Source organism: Lepisosteus platostomus, chromosome 16 (assembly GCF_059453375.1).
Source record: "Lepisosteus platostomus isolate fLepPlt1 chromosome 16, fLepPlt1.hap1, whole genome shotgun sequence".
Classification (NCBI taxonomy): domain Eukaryota; kingdom Metazoa; phylum Chordata; class Actinopteri; order Semionotiformes; family Lepisosteidae; genus Lepisosteus; species Lepisosteus platostomus.
The window spans coordinates 1,600,822-1,619,885 of record NC_142626.1 but is presented as its reverse complement, the minus strand read 5'-3'; the positions used below and the strand labels follow the sequence as shown (position 1 = coordinate 1,619,885).

The window sequence follows — 19,064 nt, the reverse complement described above, 5'->3', positions numbered from 1 at the left end:
GGGGTGAGTGAGTGTTGGGGCTGGGGTAGAGGAGGGGGTGAGTGAGTGTTAGGGCTGGGGTAGAGGAGGGGGTGAGTGTTGGGGCTGGGGTAGAGGAGGGGGTGAGTGAGTGTTGGGGCTGGGGTAGAGGAGGGGGTGAGTGTTGGGGCTGGGGTAGAGGAGGGGGTGAGTGTTAGGGCTGGGGTAGAGGAGGGGGTGAGTGTTGGGGCTGGGGTAGAGGAGGGGGTGAGTGAGTGTTGGGGCTGGGGTAGAGGAGGGGGTGAGTGAGTGTTGGGGCTGGGGTAGAGGAGGGGGTGAGTGAGTGTTAGGGCTGGGGTAGAGGAGGGGGTGAGTGTTGGGGCTAGGGTAGAGGAGGGGGTGAGTGTTGGGGCTGGGGTAGAGGAGGGGGTGAGTGAGTGTTAGGGCTGGGGTAGAGGAGGGGGTGAGTGTTGGGGCTGGGGTAGAGGAGGGGGTGAGTGAGTGTTGGGGCTGGGGTAGAGGAGGGGGTGAGTGAGTGTTAGGGCTGGGGTAGAGGAGGGGGTGAGTGTTGGGGCTGGGGTAGAGGAGGGGGTGAGTGAGTGTTGGGGCTGGGGTAGAGGAGGGGGTGAGTGTTGGGGCTGGGGTAGAGGAGGGGGTGAGTGTTGGGGCTGGGGTAGAGGAGGGGGTGAGTGTTGGGGCTGGGGTAGAGGAGGGGGTGAGTGTTGGGGCTGGGGTAGAGGAGGGGGTGAGTGTTGGGGCTGGGGTAGAGGAGGGGGTGAGTGTTAGGGCTGGGGTAGAGGAGGGGGTGAGTGTTGGGGCTGGGGTAGAGGAGGGGGTGAGTGTTAGGGCTGGGGTAGAGGAGGGGGTGAGTGAGTTTTGGGGCTGGGGTCGAGGAGGGGGTGAGTGTTGGGGCTGGGGTAGAGGAGGGGGTGAGTGTTAGGGCTGGGGTAGAGGAGGGGGTGAGTGTTGGGGCTGGGGTAGAGGAGGGGGTGAGTGTTGGGGCTGGGGTAGAGGAGGGGGTGAGTGTTGGGGCTGGGGTAGAGGAGGGGGTGAGTGTTGGGGCTGGGGTAGAGGAGGGGGTGAGTGTTGGGGCTGGGGTAGAGGAGGGGGTGAGTGTTAGGGCTGGGGTAGAGGAGGGGGTGAGTGTTGGGGCTGGGGTAGAGGAGGGGGTGAGTGTTGGGGCTGGGGTAGAGGAGGGGGTGAGTGAGTGTTGGGGCTGGGGTAGAGGAGGGGGTGAGTGTTGGGGCTGGGGTAGAGGAGGGGGTGAGTGTTAGGGCTGGGGTAGAGGAGGGGGTGAGTGAGTGTTGGGGCTGGGGTAGAGGAGGGGGTGAGTGAGTGTTGGGGCTGGGGTAGAGGAGGGGGTGAGTGTTGGGGCTGGGGTCGAGGAGGGGGTGAGTGTTGGGGCTGGGGTAGAGGAGGGGGTGAGTGTTGGGGCTGGGGTAGAGGAGGGGGTGAGTGTTGGGGCTGGGGTAGAGGAGGGGGTGAGTGAGTGTTGGGGCTGGGGTAGAGGAGGGGGTGAGTGAGTGTTGGGGCTGGGGTCGAGGAGGGGGTGAGTGAGTGTTGGGGCTGGGGTAGAGGAGGGGGTGAGTGTTGGGGCTGGGGTAGAGGAGGGGGTGAGTGAGTGTTGGGGCTGGGGTAGAGGAGGGGGTGAGTGTTGGGGCTGGGGTAGAGGAGGGGGTGAGTGTTGGGGCTGGGGTAGAGGAGGGGGTGAGTGTTGGGGCTGGGGTAGAGGAGGGGGTGAGTGTTAGGGCTGGGGTAGAGGAGGGGGTGAGTGTTAGGGCTGGGGTAGAGGAGGGGGTGAGTGTTGGGGCTGGGGTAGAGGAGGGGGTGAGTGTTGGGGCTGGGGTAGAGGAGGGGGTGAGTGTTGGGGCTAGGGTAGAGGAGGGGGTGAGTGTTAGGGCTGGGGTAGAGGAGGGGGTGAGTGTTGGGGCTGGGGTAGAGGAGGGGGTGAGTGTTAGGGCTGGGGTAGAGGAGGGGGTGAGTGTTAGGGCTAGGCTTCAGGAGGGGGTGAGTGTTAGGGCTGGGGTAGAGGAGGGGGTGAGTGTTAGGGCTGGGGTAGAGGAGGGGGTGAGTGTTAGGGCTGGGGTAGAGGAGGGGGTGAGTGTTGGGGCTGGGGTCGAGGAGGGGGTGAGTGTTGGGGCTAGGCTTCAGGAGGGGGTGAGTGTTGGGGCTAGGGTAGAGGAGGGGGTGAGTGTTGGGGCTGGGGTAGAGGAGGGGGTGAGTGTTGGGGCTGGGGTAGAGGAGGGGGTGAGTGTTGGGGCTAGGCTTCAGGAGGGGGTGAGTGTTAGGGCTAGGCTTCAGGAGGGGGTGAGTGAGTGTTAGGGCTGGGGTAGAGGAGGGGGTGAGTGTTAGGGCTGGGGTAGAGGAGGGGGTGAGTGTTAGGGCTGGGGTTAAGAGCTCTGGTGCCTCCCAGAGAGTTTTCAACCGGGCAGTCCGAGTGTGTGCACACAGGTGCTATCGCCAGCCCAGGTGTATACAGGCACACAGCATACCTGCTTCCAGGTGTGGAGCGCAGTCCACTCCCAGGCCACAGCTGGATAGCAGACCGCTGCAGGCGCAGTCTCAGAAAGGACTGGTCAGCTTCCTTACCAGGGCAGAGGTCAGGAGGTCATTGGCGGAACACCAAGCCGTTCTGAAGTAAGGACATCTGCTTGTGGGGTTTGAATGTCCGAACTAAACTTGCCACAAGCACCCCCCCAAAAAAATACCTGGCGATTATGTAGCACCTTTCATCCCAGCGTATCCCAAAGATTTTTTGGTTTTCCCCTGGACCAGCGTTATTGGAGCTCGGGGCTGTCCGTCAGCTCAGTTCAGTTTGCTGCGTTTCTGGTTTGCTAGATCAGTGTAGCTGTGGGGAGAGAATATGAAACAGAAAAGACCCAGAGCCGTGTCTTTATGAGTGGAGCTTGCTCACTCCCACAACGGACTCTCCAGCCACATCGGTGTAGCCGATTTCCCAACATCTTTCAGGGGGAAACAGCTGGATGAGCTCCTCGGATCAGCTCTAGCAACCCAACGAGCTAGACATCGCAGGCGCACGTGGGGGGCGGGGGGGGGGGGGGGAAGACACTCCGCGGAAGAGCATTTAACACAGAACAGGAAGCGCTTCTTTACACAAAGAGGGGTGGGAGCGTGGAACAAGCCGATGCCCGGGTTTCTCCAAAGACACAGATCCTGGGGACCCTTGTTGTTGGGCTCCCAGAGTGAGGCAATGTTAAAACCTGCTGGACTAGGGCTTTGCAGAACCGGGCCTGGACCAGAATGCTGGTAGCGAGGATGCGACTTGTTTGTGTGGGGGGGGGGGGTGTGAGTGGCTGGACACACTAAGGGGTAGTTTCATGGTCATGAGACGGTTTCAAGATTCAGTGCTCCTGCGGTTTTTTTTTTTCGGAAAGGGGCAAATCCGGATGCCGATAACACTACAGTCATTTCTCTGGACGCCCCCCCCACACTGCTCCCTCCTAGCTGGTGGGGGTGGAGGCAGAGCACTGGCGCCCCCCTGTGGACGAGCTCTTGTCCTGCTGGCGCCCTGTTCAAGGCGCGAGAATTACAATCCGAAATTCCAGACCTTGTGGACTTTGTTCGGAGCAGTAACTGCCGGGGGTTTTAGCAGGAAAGGGAACGAGTTTCATTGTGTTTCTTATTTTACGCGTCTAAATTAGAATTTGCACTAAATCAGACAGGCAAAAAAAATGGGCCAGGACCTGCTTTTTTTAATGTTTTTTTTGTTCATTTTGTTTTTGAAAATTTATTTCGACTTATTTTACGGTTGGAAATATACATCTTTATATATTTATACTGTTTGTAAAAAAAAAATATTTTTCAAGCAGCACGCCAGCAGATGGTGATTTTCGAGGTCTATTTAAGAGGTGTATTAATTATTTATAATTTGCAGAGTACTTAATTAATAGAAATTAAACCTTTCACCAAATTTTCCGCTGGAATGTTTCTTTTTTGACTTGCTTTCTTTTGAACCCCTCTCTAAGTATAAGGAATTATTATTTTTACAGGAGATCTAGACATCTGTCTCAGTACCGACTCAGGGCGCCCCTGCAGTACCGGCGTTTGTCCAGCAGATGGCGGCGCTGGCACACGTCCCTAGATACTGTCCTTAATGCTGAGCCTCTGTTCTGCAGGCGGTGACTGGAAATCATATTGCAGCTCTATGGAGTTTCCTCCCCCCAGTAGAATTGGAGTTTGTCCTCATTCAGGCCCGTGTGGAAAAAGGGAAGAGTGGAACAGAACCTGAAGCAATGAAACTCCCTGTGCCAGGCTGTGTTTCTCTGGCCAGGCTGCAGTCACTGAGCCTGTCCCTCTCTGGGCAGCCAGGACTGCCCGTGTCCAGTGTCTGTGTCCAGGCTGTGGTCACTGAGCCTGTCCTCTCTGGGCAGCCAGGTCTGCCTGTGTCCAGTGTGTGGTCACTGAGCCTGTCCTCTCTGGGCAGCCAGGTCTGCCTGTGCCCAGTGTCTGTGTCCTGGCTGTGGTCACTGAGCCTGTCCTCTCTGGGCAGCAGTCCAGTCCAGCTTGTGTTGTGTGTGTGTTTGTGTAACCCATGGGGTGATAATATATAATGGTGTGTGTGTGTGTGTGTGGTCTCAGAGCTGTACTTAAGTCAGCCAGTCCTTCCAGACGGTGTTGTCGGCACGATGCTGTCCTGATCCAGCCCGGATCCCAGGCCAGGCAGCGGAGAGCAGGAGCAGAAGGGAACACCCCCGAGACATCGGACCCCAGAAGGCGCTGAAAGGATGCCGGTGAGGCCAGCACTTTGTCCGGGGAAGTCGTTGGAGCCTACCCCAGAGCTAGGGGCCTTATGTCCGCGGTCTGGCAGGCAAGGGGTTAAGATCAGAGAGGGCCGTGCCGGAGAGGAGGGGGAATTTTATCCGATTCATGTTCGAGAGCGTCTCACGGAGCCGCAGAGCATCGGCGCCGCATTTGGGAAAGGTCACAGGCTCGGGGGGGGAATTAGACAGCCCCCCCACAGCGCAGACACGTCGTTATCACTCACGACAGATTACAGATGAGTGCTGCGCTCTTCAGGGAGAAAAGGCCCTCACAGACGTTCCCCCCCCCACCACCACCACCACCTCTCCTGCCGCTGTCTGCCGGATTCCCGGGGCTGTGTTCTTCCCGGGAGTGAGGAGAGGCTGGGAAAAGGTCACTCAGCACTCGGCTCGCTCGCCTGCCGCGGTATCCGAGAGACACCGGGAGAGAGGCAGGCACCCAGCCCGCCAGGCCTCTCCGCCGAGCTCCGATCACAGACACACACCCCCCCAGCCCGGCCCGGATCACACAGGGAGACGGCTAGTGTGGCAGTCTACAGGAGTGCCAGTCAGTCAGTGGGCAAGGGCATCAGTCAGTCAGTGAGGGTGTCAGTCAGTGAGGCTGTCAGTCAGTCAGTGGGCAAGGGCATCAGTCAGTCAGTGAGGGTGTCAGTCAGTGAGGGTGTCAGTCAGTGAGGGTGTCAGTCAGTCATTGGGCAAGGGCATCAGTCAGTGTGTGAGGGTGTCAGTCAGTCAGTCTGTCAGTCAGTCAGTGTGTGAGGGTGTCAGTCAGTCAGTCAGTCAGTCAGTGTGTGAGGGTGTCAGTCAGTCAGTCAGTCAGTCAGTGGGCAAGGGCATCAGTCAGTGAGTGAGGGTGTCAGTCAGTCAGTCAGTGAGTGAGGGTGTCAGTCAGTCAGTCAGTGTGTGAGGGTGTCAGTCAGTCAGTGTGTGAGGGTCAGTGTGTGAGAGTCAGTGTGTGAGGGTGTCAGTCAGTCAGTCAGTGTGTGAGGGTGTCAGTCAGTCTGTCAGCCTGTCAGTGTGTGAGGGTGTCAGCCTGTCAGTCAGTGAGGGTGTCAGTCAGTGAGGGTGTGAGGGTGTCAGTCAGTCAGTCAGTCAGTGTGTGAGGGAGTCAGTCAGTCAGTCAGTGTGTGAGGGAGTCAGTCAGTCAGTCAGTGTGTGAGGGAGTCAGTCAGTCAGTGTGTGAGGGTGTCAGTCAGTGAGGGTGTCAGCCAGTCAGTGTGTGAGGGTGTCAGTCAGTCAGTCTGTCAGTCAGTGAGGGTGTCAGTCAGTCAGTCAGGGTGTCAGTCAGTGTGTGAGGGTGTCAGTCAGTCTGTCAGCCTGTCAGTCAGTGAGGGTGTCAGTCAGTCAGTGTGTGAGGGAGTCAGTCAGTCAGTGTGTGAGGGAGTCAGTCAGTCAGCCTGTCAGTCAGTGAGGGTGTCAGTCAGTCAGTCAGTGTGTGAGGCTGTCAGTCAGTCAGTGTGTGAGGGTGTCAGTCAGTCAGTGTGTGAGGGTGTCAGTCAGTCAGTGTGTGAGGGTGTCAGTCAGTCAGTGTGTGAGGGTGTCAGTCAGTCTGTCAGCCTGTCAGTCAGTGAGGGTGTCAGTCAGTCAGTGAGGGTCTCAGTCAGTCAGCCAGTCAGTCTGTCAGCGTGTGAGAGCACCAGTCGCTCAGTGACAAGTGTACCACGAGAGCAGGCCCTGAGCACAGATGTGCAGGAGTGTTTAGCCAGCGGAACTGGCGGTAATTGTTTATTGATTGTGCTTTGCCATTTTGTTGGCCTCTCCAGCAGAGGTTTCCAGCGCTGGGCAGGAATGGATCAGATCTTACAGTAATTAACAGCTCACTGGCGGCGATCGCTGCCCTCTCCTGAGAGAGCAGGGGTGAGGGGCTCTGCCATCATGAAGCCTGGGTCATCTCCCCTCCTCTGCTTTTCTTACCCTCCTCCCTGTCTTCCCCCTCTGGGATGAGGCAGCTGTGGGGATCTTTCAAGAGGGACCAGTGTCGCGCAGGGAGAGTGAGCTTCATCCGAGCAGCGAGCCCAGGCTCCTCTCCTGTCTCCGACAGGGTCAGATCAGAGTAAAAACACAGTACAGTACAGCTCAGTGAGATCAGGGTAAAAGTGCAGTAAAGACCAGGGAGATCAGAGTAAAAACACAGTACGGCGCAGTAAAGCTCAGTGAGATCAGGGTAAAAGCGCAGTGCAGTACAGTGTAGTCAAGCCCAATGCGATCAGAGTAAAAACACAGTACAGCGCAGTAAAGCGCAATGAGATCAGGATAAAAGCACAGTACAGTGCAGTAGAGCCCAGTGAGATCAGGGTAAAAGCACAGTACAGTGCAGTAGAGCCCAGTGAGATCAGGGTAAAAGCGCAGTATAGTGCAGTAAAACCCAGTGAGATCACTCAGTGCACTACATTAACAATCACCCGGTGCTCTAAATTAACACTGAGTATTAAACACATATTCATTCGCATTAGTAGCAGACTGAGAACAGAACAGTATTCCTCATATAACTAGGACTGACTCTGGCCAGCAGCAGAGCAGTGTTAGGAGTATAGTGCTGCTACAGAGTGCAGAAGGACTGCACTATAGTGAGCACAGCAGAGCCAGAGACGTTCTTGGACCGCGGACAGAGGAGGGGCAGTGCATGTGGACGTAGTCTGGCTCAGAAGCAAACAGGCTGGTGCCACACCATCAGGGAAACTCGACCAGGTTCGGGAACAAGAGGACTGGGGTACATATTCCTCTTGCTGTGCTCACCTCCTCTCCTTTCCCAGCCTCCTCCTCTGCACTTTTACTCTATTAAACCACTCTGCTCCCTCCCTCCTCTCTATCACACCATCAGTCTCTCTCTCTCCCCTCCTCTACCTCTATCACACCATCAGTCTCTCTCTCCCCTCCTCTACCTCTATCACACCATCAGTCTCTCTCTCCCTGGTCTCTCTGGTAGCTAACAGGTGTAATTTAGCCCCGAGTCTGACAGAATCAGATTAATCACAACGGCTGTCATGTGTTCGAATCGCTCGTCCTGGAAAGATCTCGGAGAGAGGATCCATCCATCACGTCTGGCAGGAATATCCCTCGGGATACTCGTGCGTGCAGGAGATTCCGAGTGACTCCACTTTTTCCAATCAACAATCCTCTGGTTCAGAGCCTGGAATGAAGACCCAGTCCGGGACGAGCCCCTACAGCCCAGAGACCCCAGTCCGGGACGAGCCCCTACAGCCCCGAGGCCCCAGTCCAAGGTCCCAGTCTGGGTCGAGCCCCTACAGCCCGGAGACCCCAGTCCAGGGTCCCAGGACAGGCGACACTGTGAGGTTTGTGCCTGCACCATTGTAAGGTTGGCATTGCGTCCCCCTCGGCTGTGCTCAGTCAGTCAGTTCTGGAACCTTTCAAAAGCCGCAAGACCATGACGACTGAACCTCGTCTGCTTTCTCACCCACCCCGCTGTGCTGTTCCGAGCGCCGGGCAGGCTGGTGCCCTGGACTCCCCCCGCGAATTCAGAAGCAAAATCCAGTAACGACGGGACCGTGCCCCTCTGGGAACGAGAGGGTATCCAGGGTCTGGTTCCTCTGTGTTCCTCTGCCCACAGTGTGGAATGGGAATGTTTTCCTCACCGGGAACGGGGAATAACATTATTTTCACTCACCCTAAGAATTTATCTGGGCGACGCTTTCCTGCCGAACAGCTTGCACTTGCACCCCACTCCTGGAGGCTCCTGCGGGGAGACGGCCGTGCCGGGGACAGCGATCCCGGCTGTGCTGGCGCCGTGCCGGGAGACGGGAGGAGAACGAGCGACGTGCCGATGTCACAGTCCGGCCTGGCCCCCCCCCCCCAGCAGACCCGCGCTGGCGGTTACAGCAGAGCCCCCTCATCTGTCCTGCAGCGCCCAGCTGTCCTGCGCCGACCGAAGGCCAAGTCGGGGCGCCTGCTGGGAGACATCGATCCGTTCTGCTCGGAGGAAGGGAGCAAGTCAAAAAGCGTCAGTCTGTGCGGGGGGGTGGGTGATCCCTGTGTCCCAGTGCGTTTTGGGGTGAGCCCTGTGACCTGGTGTGTTTTGGGGTGATGCCGGTGTCCCATTGTTTTGGGCTGGGTGCTGTGACCCAGTGTGTTTTGGGGGTGATTCCCGTGACCCTGTGACCCAGTATGTTTTGGGGTGTTCCCCGTGAGCCCTGTGACCCGGTGTGTTTTGGGGTGATCCCCGTGAGCCCTGTGACCCGGTGTGTTTTGGGCTGGGTTAGGTTCAGGGTGGGTGGGTGTGTGTCAGTCCTGCAGGTCAGGCCTAGCTGGGCAGAGCGGCACGGATCCTCTATTTACCTGAAGCAGGGACCCCCAGTCAGACTGGAGAGTGGGGCGAGGGGGCTCCGCCTGCTCGTGGTCCCTCCCCGGACGAGCACACGCTCCGCGTCAGAGACGGAGACAGACGAGCGAAGACGCCATCACGGGCCCCTGCCCTCTCGCCGAGGTGGAGTGGATCTGTTTACACGCTGCTGGAGGGACAGTAATTACTGCAGGAGGGCGCCAGCCTGTCTGCCAGGCTGGTTTAATCTCTCCTCCTCCTCCTCCGGAGTGACTCATTTCACAGTCGCTCTTCAGGGGCCTGAAAGAGCCGCTCGCACACAAAGGCTTCCAATCGCCGCCCGTGCCAGCGTGAGCGAAGGAATGCACGTTAGGAACCGAAGAAGGAGGAGGAGTCGTTCGCGGCAGAGCGGCAGTAAGTCACTGCTGAGCAGCGTCGGGGTGGAAGAGGCGGTTTTAGGCGGTGGGTCAGGGCCGCCCCCCAACTCCCCTGGTTCGATTCTGCGCCGGCGCCCCATCTGTGTGGAGTCAATCTGCCGGGGCTGAGCGGGTCATGCGCTTGTCCCCGATCGTAGCGGTGAAGGGGTGGGGGGGGGGCGCCGGGCGCCAGGCGCTGAGGAGTGTCGTTAGCTTTACCCCCGTAAAGTGAATCGGCGGATACAGAGACGTACAGCAAGGCACTGACTGCAGAGAGCTCGTCGGCCTGCCGTCGTGCAAGCGTGCAGGTGTTCACGCGTACGGGCGCGCTAGTGCGCGAGCATGCATGTTAACGTGCGTGCACGTTAAGTGTGCAGGCGCGTGTGAGCGAGGGGGCGAGCGTGCATTTGTACGCGTGCAGCTGTAGCTGCGCGTGTGTGCGTGCGCGAGTGGGGGGGGGGGGACGGACGGACTGGGGGGCGCACAAGACCAGCAGCCTGACAGGAGCGCACCCTGCAGGAGGGTGGGTGGGGAGCTGTCTGTCGCCGGCTGGCTGGCTGGCTCTGCAGGAGCCCCAGTACGACATCACAGCGCCTCAGGGGAGACCGAGGCGATGCGAAACATATGCAAAGGCACCGTCAGGACAGTCCGGAGGACTTGAAGGCCCCCTGTCCCAGAGGAATGGAGGCGGCGCAGAGGGAGGCGTGACAGCGCAGGAGACCTTTCGGCGAAGCAGCCAATTAAAAAAAGAAAGGGGTGTCTCTGGACTCTCTGGTCTTTTTTCTCTGTCCTTCTCGGGGGGCTGGAGCGAGTGTGGAGCGGGCTTGAGGGAGGAGGAGGAGGAGGAGGAGGAGGAGGAGGAGAGCCTCCCCACCTTCACAGGATAAGTAGGTCACCCAGACGTGCCTTTGTATCCTGGGGATGACACCAGCGAGGAGCTCTCGGTACCACATGTCTGAGCTCATTAGAGTGTGACTGAAGACCCCTCTCCTCTGAGCAGCAGTGGGGAGAGAGGGAGAGGAGAGGAGAGGAGGAGAGAGAGAGAGAGGAGAGGAGGCAGAGGAGGAGAGAGAGAGGGGGAGGGAGGAGGCAGAGGGGGGAGAGAGTCTGAAGGCAGAAGGAGGAAGTTTGGGAGAGGCAAGGAGATGGCAGAGCAGAGAGAGGAGAGAGAGAGGAAGAGAACCACCAGCAGAGTGAAAAGGTCAGAAAGCAAAAAGGCTCTGGAATTATGCTGAAAAAGTGGATATTCTGGGGGAAAAAAAAAAACATCACCTGAACAGAAAATGAAAGGCAGGCCAGACCAGCCAGTACCCTAGACAACCTTCTCAATCACACAAAACACCAACTCGCAACCTTTTCAGGATTTTTATTTGCATTTATTTTCATGATCTATTACACGGAACGTTTCTTTCATTAGAACTCCTACTGCAAAATGCCAATGCAGGAAGCTTCAAAAGACCCACAAGGCAAGAACAAAACAGAAGATCGATCAGAGAAGTCGCGGCGTAACTTTTTAACACGAAGAGTCAGCAGATCGTTAACTAGTACATCTTGTTTCATCAGTTACAGACGTATGTTCCCAAGTAGTTTTAGTAGACACACAGAGCCCTGCCCGGGCACTCCCCCGGGCCATGGCACAACACCTCGCACAAACAGGGAGAAGGCACAAACCCCACGGGACCCACGAGCTCGGTTTGTGCAGGGGCTGATGTGGGCGGTCAGGATTGGGGCGCTGGCAGTGGGGGGAGGGGTCGTTAGCGCTTTTCCAGGCTTTGGCATTTTTGAATGCGGCAGGACTATACAGTATGTGCACACACAAGCCTATAGAAGCAGGTCTCTACATCCGCGTATGAAAAAGTGTTTAAGCAGCTTGTTCGCCTGCAGACGAGACATTCTCGAGCTCAGACAGAGGACTTCGGGTCTGGTTCTGCTTTAGTTAAGGATGTAAACCCAACGACCGGTGAGGGGTGATGATCATTCAGATCGGGGCAGTACCTCCCTGTCGTTTTCCCCGTCATTATGTTTTACTGCGCTGCACTGTGGTTTTACCCTGTTCTCACTGTGCTTTTCCTGCCCTATATTGTACTTTAACCATGATCCCCCCCCTGTGCATTACTACCATGTTATCCATCATTCCCCTGTTCCTTACTGTGCTTTTACCTTGGTAAACCATATTACACGGTCCCAACAACCTCCCTAGTTTACCCTGTTCTGTCAAAGCCCGGCAAAGCTTGATCCTGATCCAAGAGACAGCTCTCTGCACAATCACTGGAAGTCGGAAGGCAGGGAATGCTTGAAATTTCAAGTCATCTTCCATTAAGACCTAAATATCTGGAGTCAGAAACACTCTGCGTGCAGACAGCAGCCAAAACGCTTAAGGCTGGCTCCCTGGAATCTCAGTCGGAATATACTGGGATTCCAGCCAGCAATCCCTCTTCCTACTGTACTGGACGCTCCCTCGTCCCAGCCAGAGGGAGTTAAGACTTTCTTGCAAATGAGATTAAGACACGCTGCAGAGGGCCCGATGCCGATGTCTACAGCGCCACCTGGTGCCTCAGGCAGAAAAAAAACAGAGATACTTCCGAGGATCCCGGGAGGGGGATCAGAAATCTCAGGAACGAGAGAGCGTTTGAGCCGCCCGGCTCGTCTCCGGTCTGGAAGCCGGAGCTGGGACAGTCGGCCACGGCGGTGCCCTCCCCCCCCTGCTGCGGGGGCAGCCCCCAATCCCCCTCCCGGGGGCGTTCGGGATCCTCACCCTTGCGGGGTCGCCGCGGGACACGGCGGGCGTTAAACTGGATTCTGGCAAGACCGCTGCTGCAGGCAGTGAAAGACCGGGAAGGGAGATCCCGACAGCCGATTCGATCCCCGTCCCCTCCCCCCCTCATCGTCAACCCCCCCTCCCCCCCCAGGAAGCGTCTCTTTCACTTGATCTCCAGGATGAGGTCGTCGCCCTCCAGGCTCATGTCTGGCTTGACGTAGATCTTCTCCACGGTGCCGGAGACGGGCGAGTTCACCACCGTCTCCATCTTCATGGCACTCAGGACGCACAGCGGCTGCCCCTTCTCCACGGCCGCCCCCTCCTTCACCTTGATGTCGATCACCTTGCCCGGCATGGGCGCGCCGATCTGCCCCTTGACATCCTTCAGGGCCTTGGGGTGGAAGTGCATCTCCTGGGAGGCAGAGAGGCAGCGGCGTCAGGGGACCGGAGCAGAGGGACACGGGGGAGGGACAGGGGGTCCCAGCACAGAGACGCTGCGCAGACTGGTCTGTGCCCACCTTCGCCAGCTCGCCCGCCACCGCAGGGCGGCCCGATCACAACGCACACGCCAGCGCACGGCGGGATTACGGATAAACGGGACCAGGCCCCCCCTCTAGCGCCCTTCGGAGAAGTCGGCGCGCTCAGCGAGGAGAAACCAAAACCACACCCCCAGAAACATCCGCACCGCCAGCACACGCAGGGGGGCATTCTGGGACACACCGGAGGAACGCGCTGCCATTGGAGGGCGCCAGCGGGCACGCGCGTCCATACCTTCATGGCCACGGTGTCCTTGACCAGCACGGAGCGCAGCTGCCCGTTCAGCTCGAAGAAGACCTCCCGCTGGCCGGCGCGGTTCAGGTCACCCAGCGCCAGGGCCTTGATGTGCAGAGTCTTCCCCCTCTCCAGCTCCACCTGCAGGGGGACAGCGAGGCGGTCAGTCGGTCAGTCAGGGTGCCCTGCAGGGGGACAGCGAGTCGGTCAGTCAGTCCATCAGTCAGGGTGTCCAGCAGAGAGACAGCGAGTCTGTCAGTCAGTCCATCAGTCAGGGTGTCCAGCAGAGAGACAGCGAGTCTGTCAGTCAGTCCATCAGTCAGGGTGTCCAGCAGAGAGACAGCGAGTCGGTCAGTCAGACCATCAGTCAGGGTGTCCAGCAGAGAAGCAGGGTGCCGGTCAGTCAGTCAGTCAGGGTGTCCTGCAGGGAAGCAGGGTGCCAGCCAGTCGGTCTGTCAGTCAGGGTGTCCTGCAGGGGTGACAGCATGCCGGTCAGACAGTCAGACAGGGTGTCCTGCAGGAAGATGGGTGCCGGTCAGTCAGAGAAGCAGAGTGCCGGTCAGTCGGTCAGTCAGGGTGTCCAGCAGAGAAGCAGGGTGCCGGTCAGTCGGTCAGACAGGGTGTCCTGCAGGTCAGCAGCGTGCCGGTCAGCGGCTGACCTCGAACTCCTCTGCGATCTTGGGCCCCTCCAGGAAGAGCCGGGTGTTCAGGCACTCCACGGGGCCGAACTGCGCCGTGAACTCCTTGAACTCCTCGAACACCTTGGGGTACATCGCCGCCGACACCACGTCCTCGGGGGTCAGCTCCTCGCCGTGCCGCTGCTTCAGCTGGCGCTCCAGGGCGGGGAAGTCCATCGGCGGGAGGGAGGCGCCCGGGCGCCCCTCGATACGGGGCAGCCCCTTCAGCACCTGGGCGGGGGGCGGAGGAAAGCGAGGGGTTAACACAGGCGCAGGCAGGGGGGCTGACCGCTTCGCTCAACGGACCCGGGAGCTGGGAGGGGGGGTTACCTTGGAGCGCAGGGGCTCGGGGAAGCCCCCGTGCGGGATCCCGATGTATCCCTGCAGGTACTCCACGACGGAGAGAGGGAAGGAGAGCTCGTCCGCCTTCTCCTCCACCTCCGCCCGCGTCAGGCTGTTCTGGACCATGAACTGGGCCAGGTCGCCAACGATCTTGGAGGAGGGCGTCACCTGGACAGAAGGGAGAGGGACTCAGAGACGCACCGAGACCAGAAACCGCAGTGAGGCTGTCCCAGACACCGGGGGTCTTACTCACCGTCAGAGCTCTGTCTACAGTGAGGCTGTCCCAGACACCGGGGGTCTTATTCACCGTCAGAGCTCTGTCTACAGTGAGGCTGTCCCAGACACCGGGGGTCTTACTCACCGTCAGAGCTCTGTCTACAGTGAGGCTGTCCCAGACACCGGGGGTCTTATTCACCGTCAGAGCTCTGTCTACAGTGAGGCTGTCCCAGACACTGGGGGTCTTACTCACCGTCAGAGCTCTGTCTACAGTGAGGCTGTCCCAGACACCGGGGGTCTTACTCACCGTCAGAGCTCTGTCTACAGTGAGGCTGTCCCCGACACCGGGGGTCTTACTCACCGTCAGAGCTCTGTCTACAGTGAGGCTGTCCCAGACACCGGGGGTCTTACTCACCGCCAGAGCTGTCTACAGTGAGGCTGTCCCAGACACCGGGGGTCTTACTCACCGCCAGAGCTGTCTACAGTGAGGCTGTCCCAGACACCGGGGGTCTTACTCACCGTCAGAGCTCTGTCTACAGTGAGGCTGTCCCAGACACCGGGGGTCTTACTCACCGTCAGAGCTCTGTCTACAGTGAGGCTGTCCCAGACACCGGGGGTCTTACTCACCGTCAGAGCTCTGTCTACAGTGAGGCTGTCCCAGACACCGGGGGTCTTACTCACCGCCAGAGCTCTGTCTACAGTGAGGCTGTCCCAGACACCGGGGGTCTTACTCACCGTCAGAGCTCTGTCTACAGTGAGGCTGTCCCAGACACTGGGGGTCTTATTCACCGTCAGAGCTCTGTCTACAGTGAGGCTGTCCCAGACACCGGGGGTCTTACTCACCGCCAGAGCTCTGTCTACAGTGAGGCTGTCCCAGACACTGGGGGTCTTACCGCCAGAGCTCTGTCTACAGTGAGGCTGTCCCAGACACTGGGGGTCTTATTCACCGCCAGAGCTCTGTCTACAGTGAGGCTGTCCCAGACACCGGGGGTCTTATTCACCGCCAGAGCTCTGTCTACAGTGAGGCTGTCCCAGACACCGGGGGTCTTACTCACCGCCAGAGCTCTGTCTACAGTGAGGCTGTCCCAGACACCGGGGGTCTTACTCACCGTCAGAGCTCTGTCTACAGTGAGGCTGTCCCAGACACCGGGGGTCTTATTCACCGTCAGAGCTCTGTCTACAGTGAGGCTGTCCCAGACACTATTAATTGACAGAGCTCTATTGACAGTAATGTGGTTCCATCCAGAATTACATTACCTCACCACAGCTCATAATAATTAATCAGAGGCCCTCAGCCCAAATACTGCCTGGCTTCCTCCAGCACTGACAAGCAGGAGGAAACCAGAATCGATCTGGTCTTGGACAGTATTTCATTACAGCTAAAGAAAAGCAACCAGGCGCAGCAGGAAAACAACAGGACCGCGAGCTGCCGTGATCTGGGATAGAGCCCGCCGGTCCAGTCTGGGTCACGCCGTACCCCTACAGTCCAGAGCCCGCCGGTCCAGTCTGGGTCACACTGTACCCCTACAGTCCAGAGCCCGCCGGTCCAGTCTGGGTCACACTGTACCCCTACAGTCCAGAGCCCGCCGGTCCAGTCTGGGTCACACCGTACCCCTACAGTCCAGAGCCCGCCGGTCCGGTCTGGGTCACGCCGTACCCCTACAGTCCAGAGGCCTCCAGTCCAGTGTGGGTCACGCCGTACCCCTACAGTCCAGAGCCCGCCGGTCCGGTCTGGGTCCCGCTGTACCCCTACAGTCCAGAGCCCACCGGTCCGGTCTGGGTCCCGCCGTACCCCTACAGTCCAGAGCCCGCCGGTCCAGTCTGGGTCACTCTGTACCCCTACAGTCCAGAGCCCGCCAGTCCAGTCTGGGTCACACTGTACCCCTACAGTCCAGAGCCCGCCGGTCCAGTCTGGGTCACGCTGTACCCCTACAGTCCAGAGCCCGCCGGTCCAGTCTGGGTCACGCTGTACCCCTACAGTCCAGAGCCCGCCGGTCCAGTCTGGGTCACGCTGTACCCCTACAGTCCAGAGATCGCCGGTCCAGTCTGGGTCACACCGTACCCCTACAGGCCAGAGCCCGCCGGTCCAGTCTGGGTCACGCTGTACCCCTACAGGCCAGAGCCCGCCAGTCTCCAGTCTGGGTCCCGCCGTACCCCTACAGTCCAGAGACGCACCTTGATGAGGTCTCCCAGCAGCCGGTTGGCCTCGGTGTAGGCCTTCTTCACCTCCTTGAACTTGTTGCCCAGCCCCATGCTGTGCGCCTGGAAGTGCAGGTTGGTGTACTGGCCGCCCGGGATCTCGTTCTCGTACACGTCCGCGTTCCCCGACTTCATGGTGGCCGTGCAGTCGAACGCGGCGTACAGCCCCCGGGCGACCTCCCAGTACTCGCTGTAGTCAAACACCTTCTCCAGGGCGATGCCTGGGAGGAGCGTAATCAATGAGAGCGATCGGAGCGAGGCGGAGGAGAGAGAGGGACACAATCAATGAGAGTGATTGGAGCGAGGCAGAAGAGGGAGAGAGGGATACAATCAATGAGAGTGATTGGAGCGAGGCGGAGGAGGGAGAGAGGGATACAATCAATGAGAGTGATCGGAGCGAGGCGGAGGAGGGAGGGATGTAATCGATGAGAGTGATCAGAGAGAGGAAGGAGGGAGAGGAGGAAAAGAGGGATGTAATCAATGAGAGTGATCAGAGAGAGGGAGGAGGGAGAGGAGGAAGAGAGAGGGATGTAGTCGAACGCTCCTTCCGGGCTTCAGGATGCTGCGGCCCCTCTCCGATCATCAATCACTCCGCCGGAGCCTCGCGGCTCGCAAATCACCGCTAACTGGCCCTAATCGCCTCCCGGCGCGCCGGCGCGCTCCGGCACCCGATCAGCCCAGCTCTCCCGCTCTCCCGACTCACCCGTGTCCTGCTCCGTGCCCCTGGTGCACGCCACGAGGGCGCCCATGCTGGGCTGCGAGGTCATGCCGGACATGGAGTCCACCGCCACGTCCACGATGTCGGCCCCGGCCTGGGCGCACGCCAGCATGGAGGCCACGCCCGCGCCCGCCGTGTCGTGGGTGTGCACGTGGATGGGCACCTCGGGGAAGCGGTCCCGCAGGGCGCCCACCAGCAGCAGGGCCGCCTGGGGCTTCAGCAGGCCGGCCATGTCCTGCAGGGGGACACCAGAGCGGTCAGGGCACGGGGCACGGAGCCAGCGGGCAGAGGGGCAGTTACTGCACGGGGCACGGAGCCAGCAGACAGAGGGGGGCAGTTACTGCACGGGGCACAGAGCCAGCAGACAGAGGGGCAGTTACTGCACGGGGCACAGAGCCAGCAGGCAGAGGGGCAGTTACTGCACGGGGCACAGAGCCAGCGGGCAGAGGGGCAGTTACTGCACGGGGCATAGAGCCAGCAGACAGAGGGGGGCAGTTACTGCACGGGGCACAGAGCCAGCAGGCAGAGGGGCAGTTACTGCACGGGGCACAGAGCCAGCGGGCAGAGGGGGGGGCAGTTACTGTGTGGGCAGAGGGGCAGTCCCCGCGCGGGGGCCGAGAGCCAGCAGGCAGGAAGCGGAACCCGACTCCATACCTTGATGGCCAGGATGTGTGTTCCAGCCTTGACCAGCTCCTCGGCCAGCCCCAGGTAGTAGTCCAGGCTGTACTTGGTGCGGCTCGGGTCCGAGACGTCGCCGGTGTAGGAGATGGCCGCCTCCACCACGCCGCCCGCCTGCCCGGCCGCCTCCATCCCCAGGATCATGTTGGGCAGGTAGTTCAGGGAGTCGAAGACCCGGAAGATGTCCATCCCGTTCTCCTTGGCCACCTCGCAGAACCTGCGGGGCAGGCGCCGTCCTTAAAGTCACAGTGCCCGGTCCTGCTCCTGCTGACCCCCCCCTGCTGGTCTCCACTGCCCCCCTCCCTCAGGCGATACCTGCAGCCTGACGGCCCCTCAGCAGCTGCGTCGCTGGAGCATCTGCACTTGGCCTCTGGTGCCAGGGCTGGGATTTTACTGCACTGACAAAACCCCAAAACATCTGGGAACAGACGGCTCACCCCCTCTGGTCATCTTCAAGTCAGTGAAGGGCTGGGTTGCTCTGGAACACAAGCCATCCTTTCCCAGTTTTATCCCTCCCTCTCTCACTCGTTCTCTTCCCTTCTGCCCTCTCCCCGCCTGCCCGTTCCCCCCCCCCCTCCCGGGGCGCTCACTTGAAGACGGCGTTGTCGGGGTAGTTGGTGTAGCCCACGGCGTTGGCGCCGCGCAGCAGCATCTGGAAGGGCACGTTGGGGATCAGGTCGCGCTGCTCCTGCAGGCGGCGCCAGGGGCACTCGTACAGGAAGCGCATCGCCACGTCGAAGGTGGCGCCTGGGGGCACAGGGACCGGGTGCGAAGGGTTACCGCCGCAGGCCAGGGCTGCTCTGCCGCGTGCTGCGCAGGTGTGTAGTGCAGGTGTGCAGTGGGCTGTGCAGTTGTGCAGGTGCGCTGTTGTGCAGTTGCGCTGTGCAAGTGTGCAGTGGGCTGCGCGGTTGTGCAGTTGCGCTGTGGGCTGTGTAGTGCAGTTGTGCAGTTGGGCTGTGGGCTGTGTTGGGCTGTGGGCTGGGCTGTGGGCTGGGCTGTGGGCTGGGCTGTGGGCTGTGCAGTTGGGCTGTGCAGTTGGGCTGTGCAGTTGGGCTGTGCAGTTGGGCTGTGCAGTTGGGCTGTGCAGTTGGGCTGTGCAGTTGGGCTGTGCAGTGCAGTTGTGCAGTGGGCTGTGCAGTGGGCTGTGCAGTGCAGTGGACTGTGCAGTTGTGCTGCGCGGTTTTGCAGTGCGGTTGTGCAGTGTTGCGGTTGTGCAGTGGGCTGTGGGCTGTGTAGTGCAGTTGTGCAGTGCAGTGGGCTGCGCTGCGCGGTTG

General features: G+C 59.7%; 1 protein-coding gene and 2 long non-coding RNA genes across 8 annotated transcripts in view; 1 reads left to right on the top strand and 2 right to left on the bottom strand.

Moving 5' to 3' along the window:
• The first annotated feature begins 3,024 nt into the window (after positions 1-3,024).
• Positions 3,025-10,858, top strand: LOC148646645 (uncharacterized). The gene is made up of 2 exons (XR_015927546.1): positions 3,025-4,709; positions 7,867-10,858. It is a non-coding gene; the product is annotated as an uncharacterized LOC148646645 (long non-coding RNA).
• Positions 6,435-9,790, bottom strand: LOC148646646 (uncharacterized). Its single transcript, XR_015927545.1, has 2 exons — positions 9,033-9,790; positions 6,435-8,666 (listed from the first exon to the last, which is right to left on the bottom strand). It is a non-coding gene; the product is annotated as an uncharacterized LOC148646646 (long non-coding RNA).
• The window catches only part of LOC148646643 (pyruvate carboxylase, mitochondrial), a 93,545-nt gene continuing 85,262 nt past the window's right edge, over positions 10,782-19,064 (bottom strand). For all 6 annotated transcript variants that reach the window (XM_088608613.1, XM_088608610.1, XM_088608612.1 and 3 more), the window contains 8 exons: positions 18,381-18,537; positions 17,767-18,007; positions 17,098-17,347; positions 16,371-16,615; positions 13,968-14,147; positions 13,620-13,868; positions 12,961-13,101; positions 10,782-12,601 (listed from right to left, as the gene is read on the bottom strand). In XM_088608613.1, the coding sequence (XP_088464739.1) occupies positions 12,353-12,601; positions 12,961-13,101; positions 13,620-13,868; positions 13,968-14,147; positions 16,371-16,615; positions 17,098-17,347; positions 17,767-18,007; positions 18,381-18,537 (1,712 nt within the window). In that variant the 3' untranslated portion in view covers positions 10,782-12,352. The remainder of the gene's footprint in view (positions 12,602-12,960; positions 13,102-13,619; positions 13,869-13,967; positions 14,148-16,370; positions 16,616-17,097; positions 17,348-17,766; positions 18,008-18,380; positions 18,538-19,064) is intronic.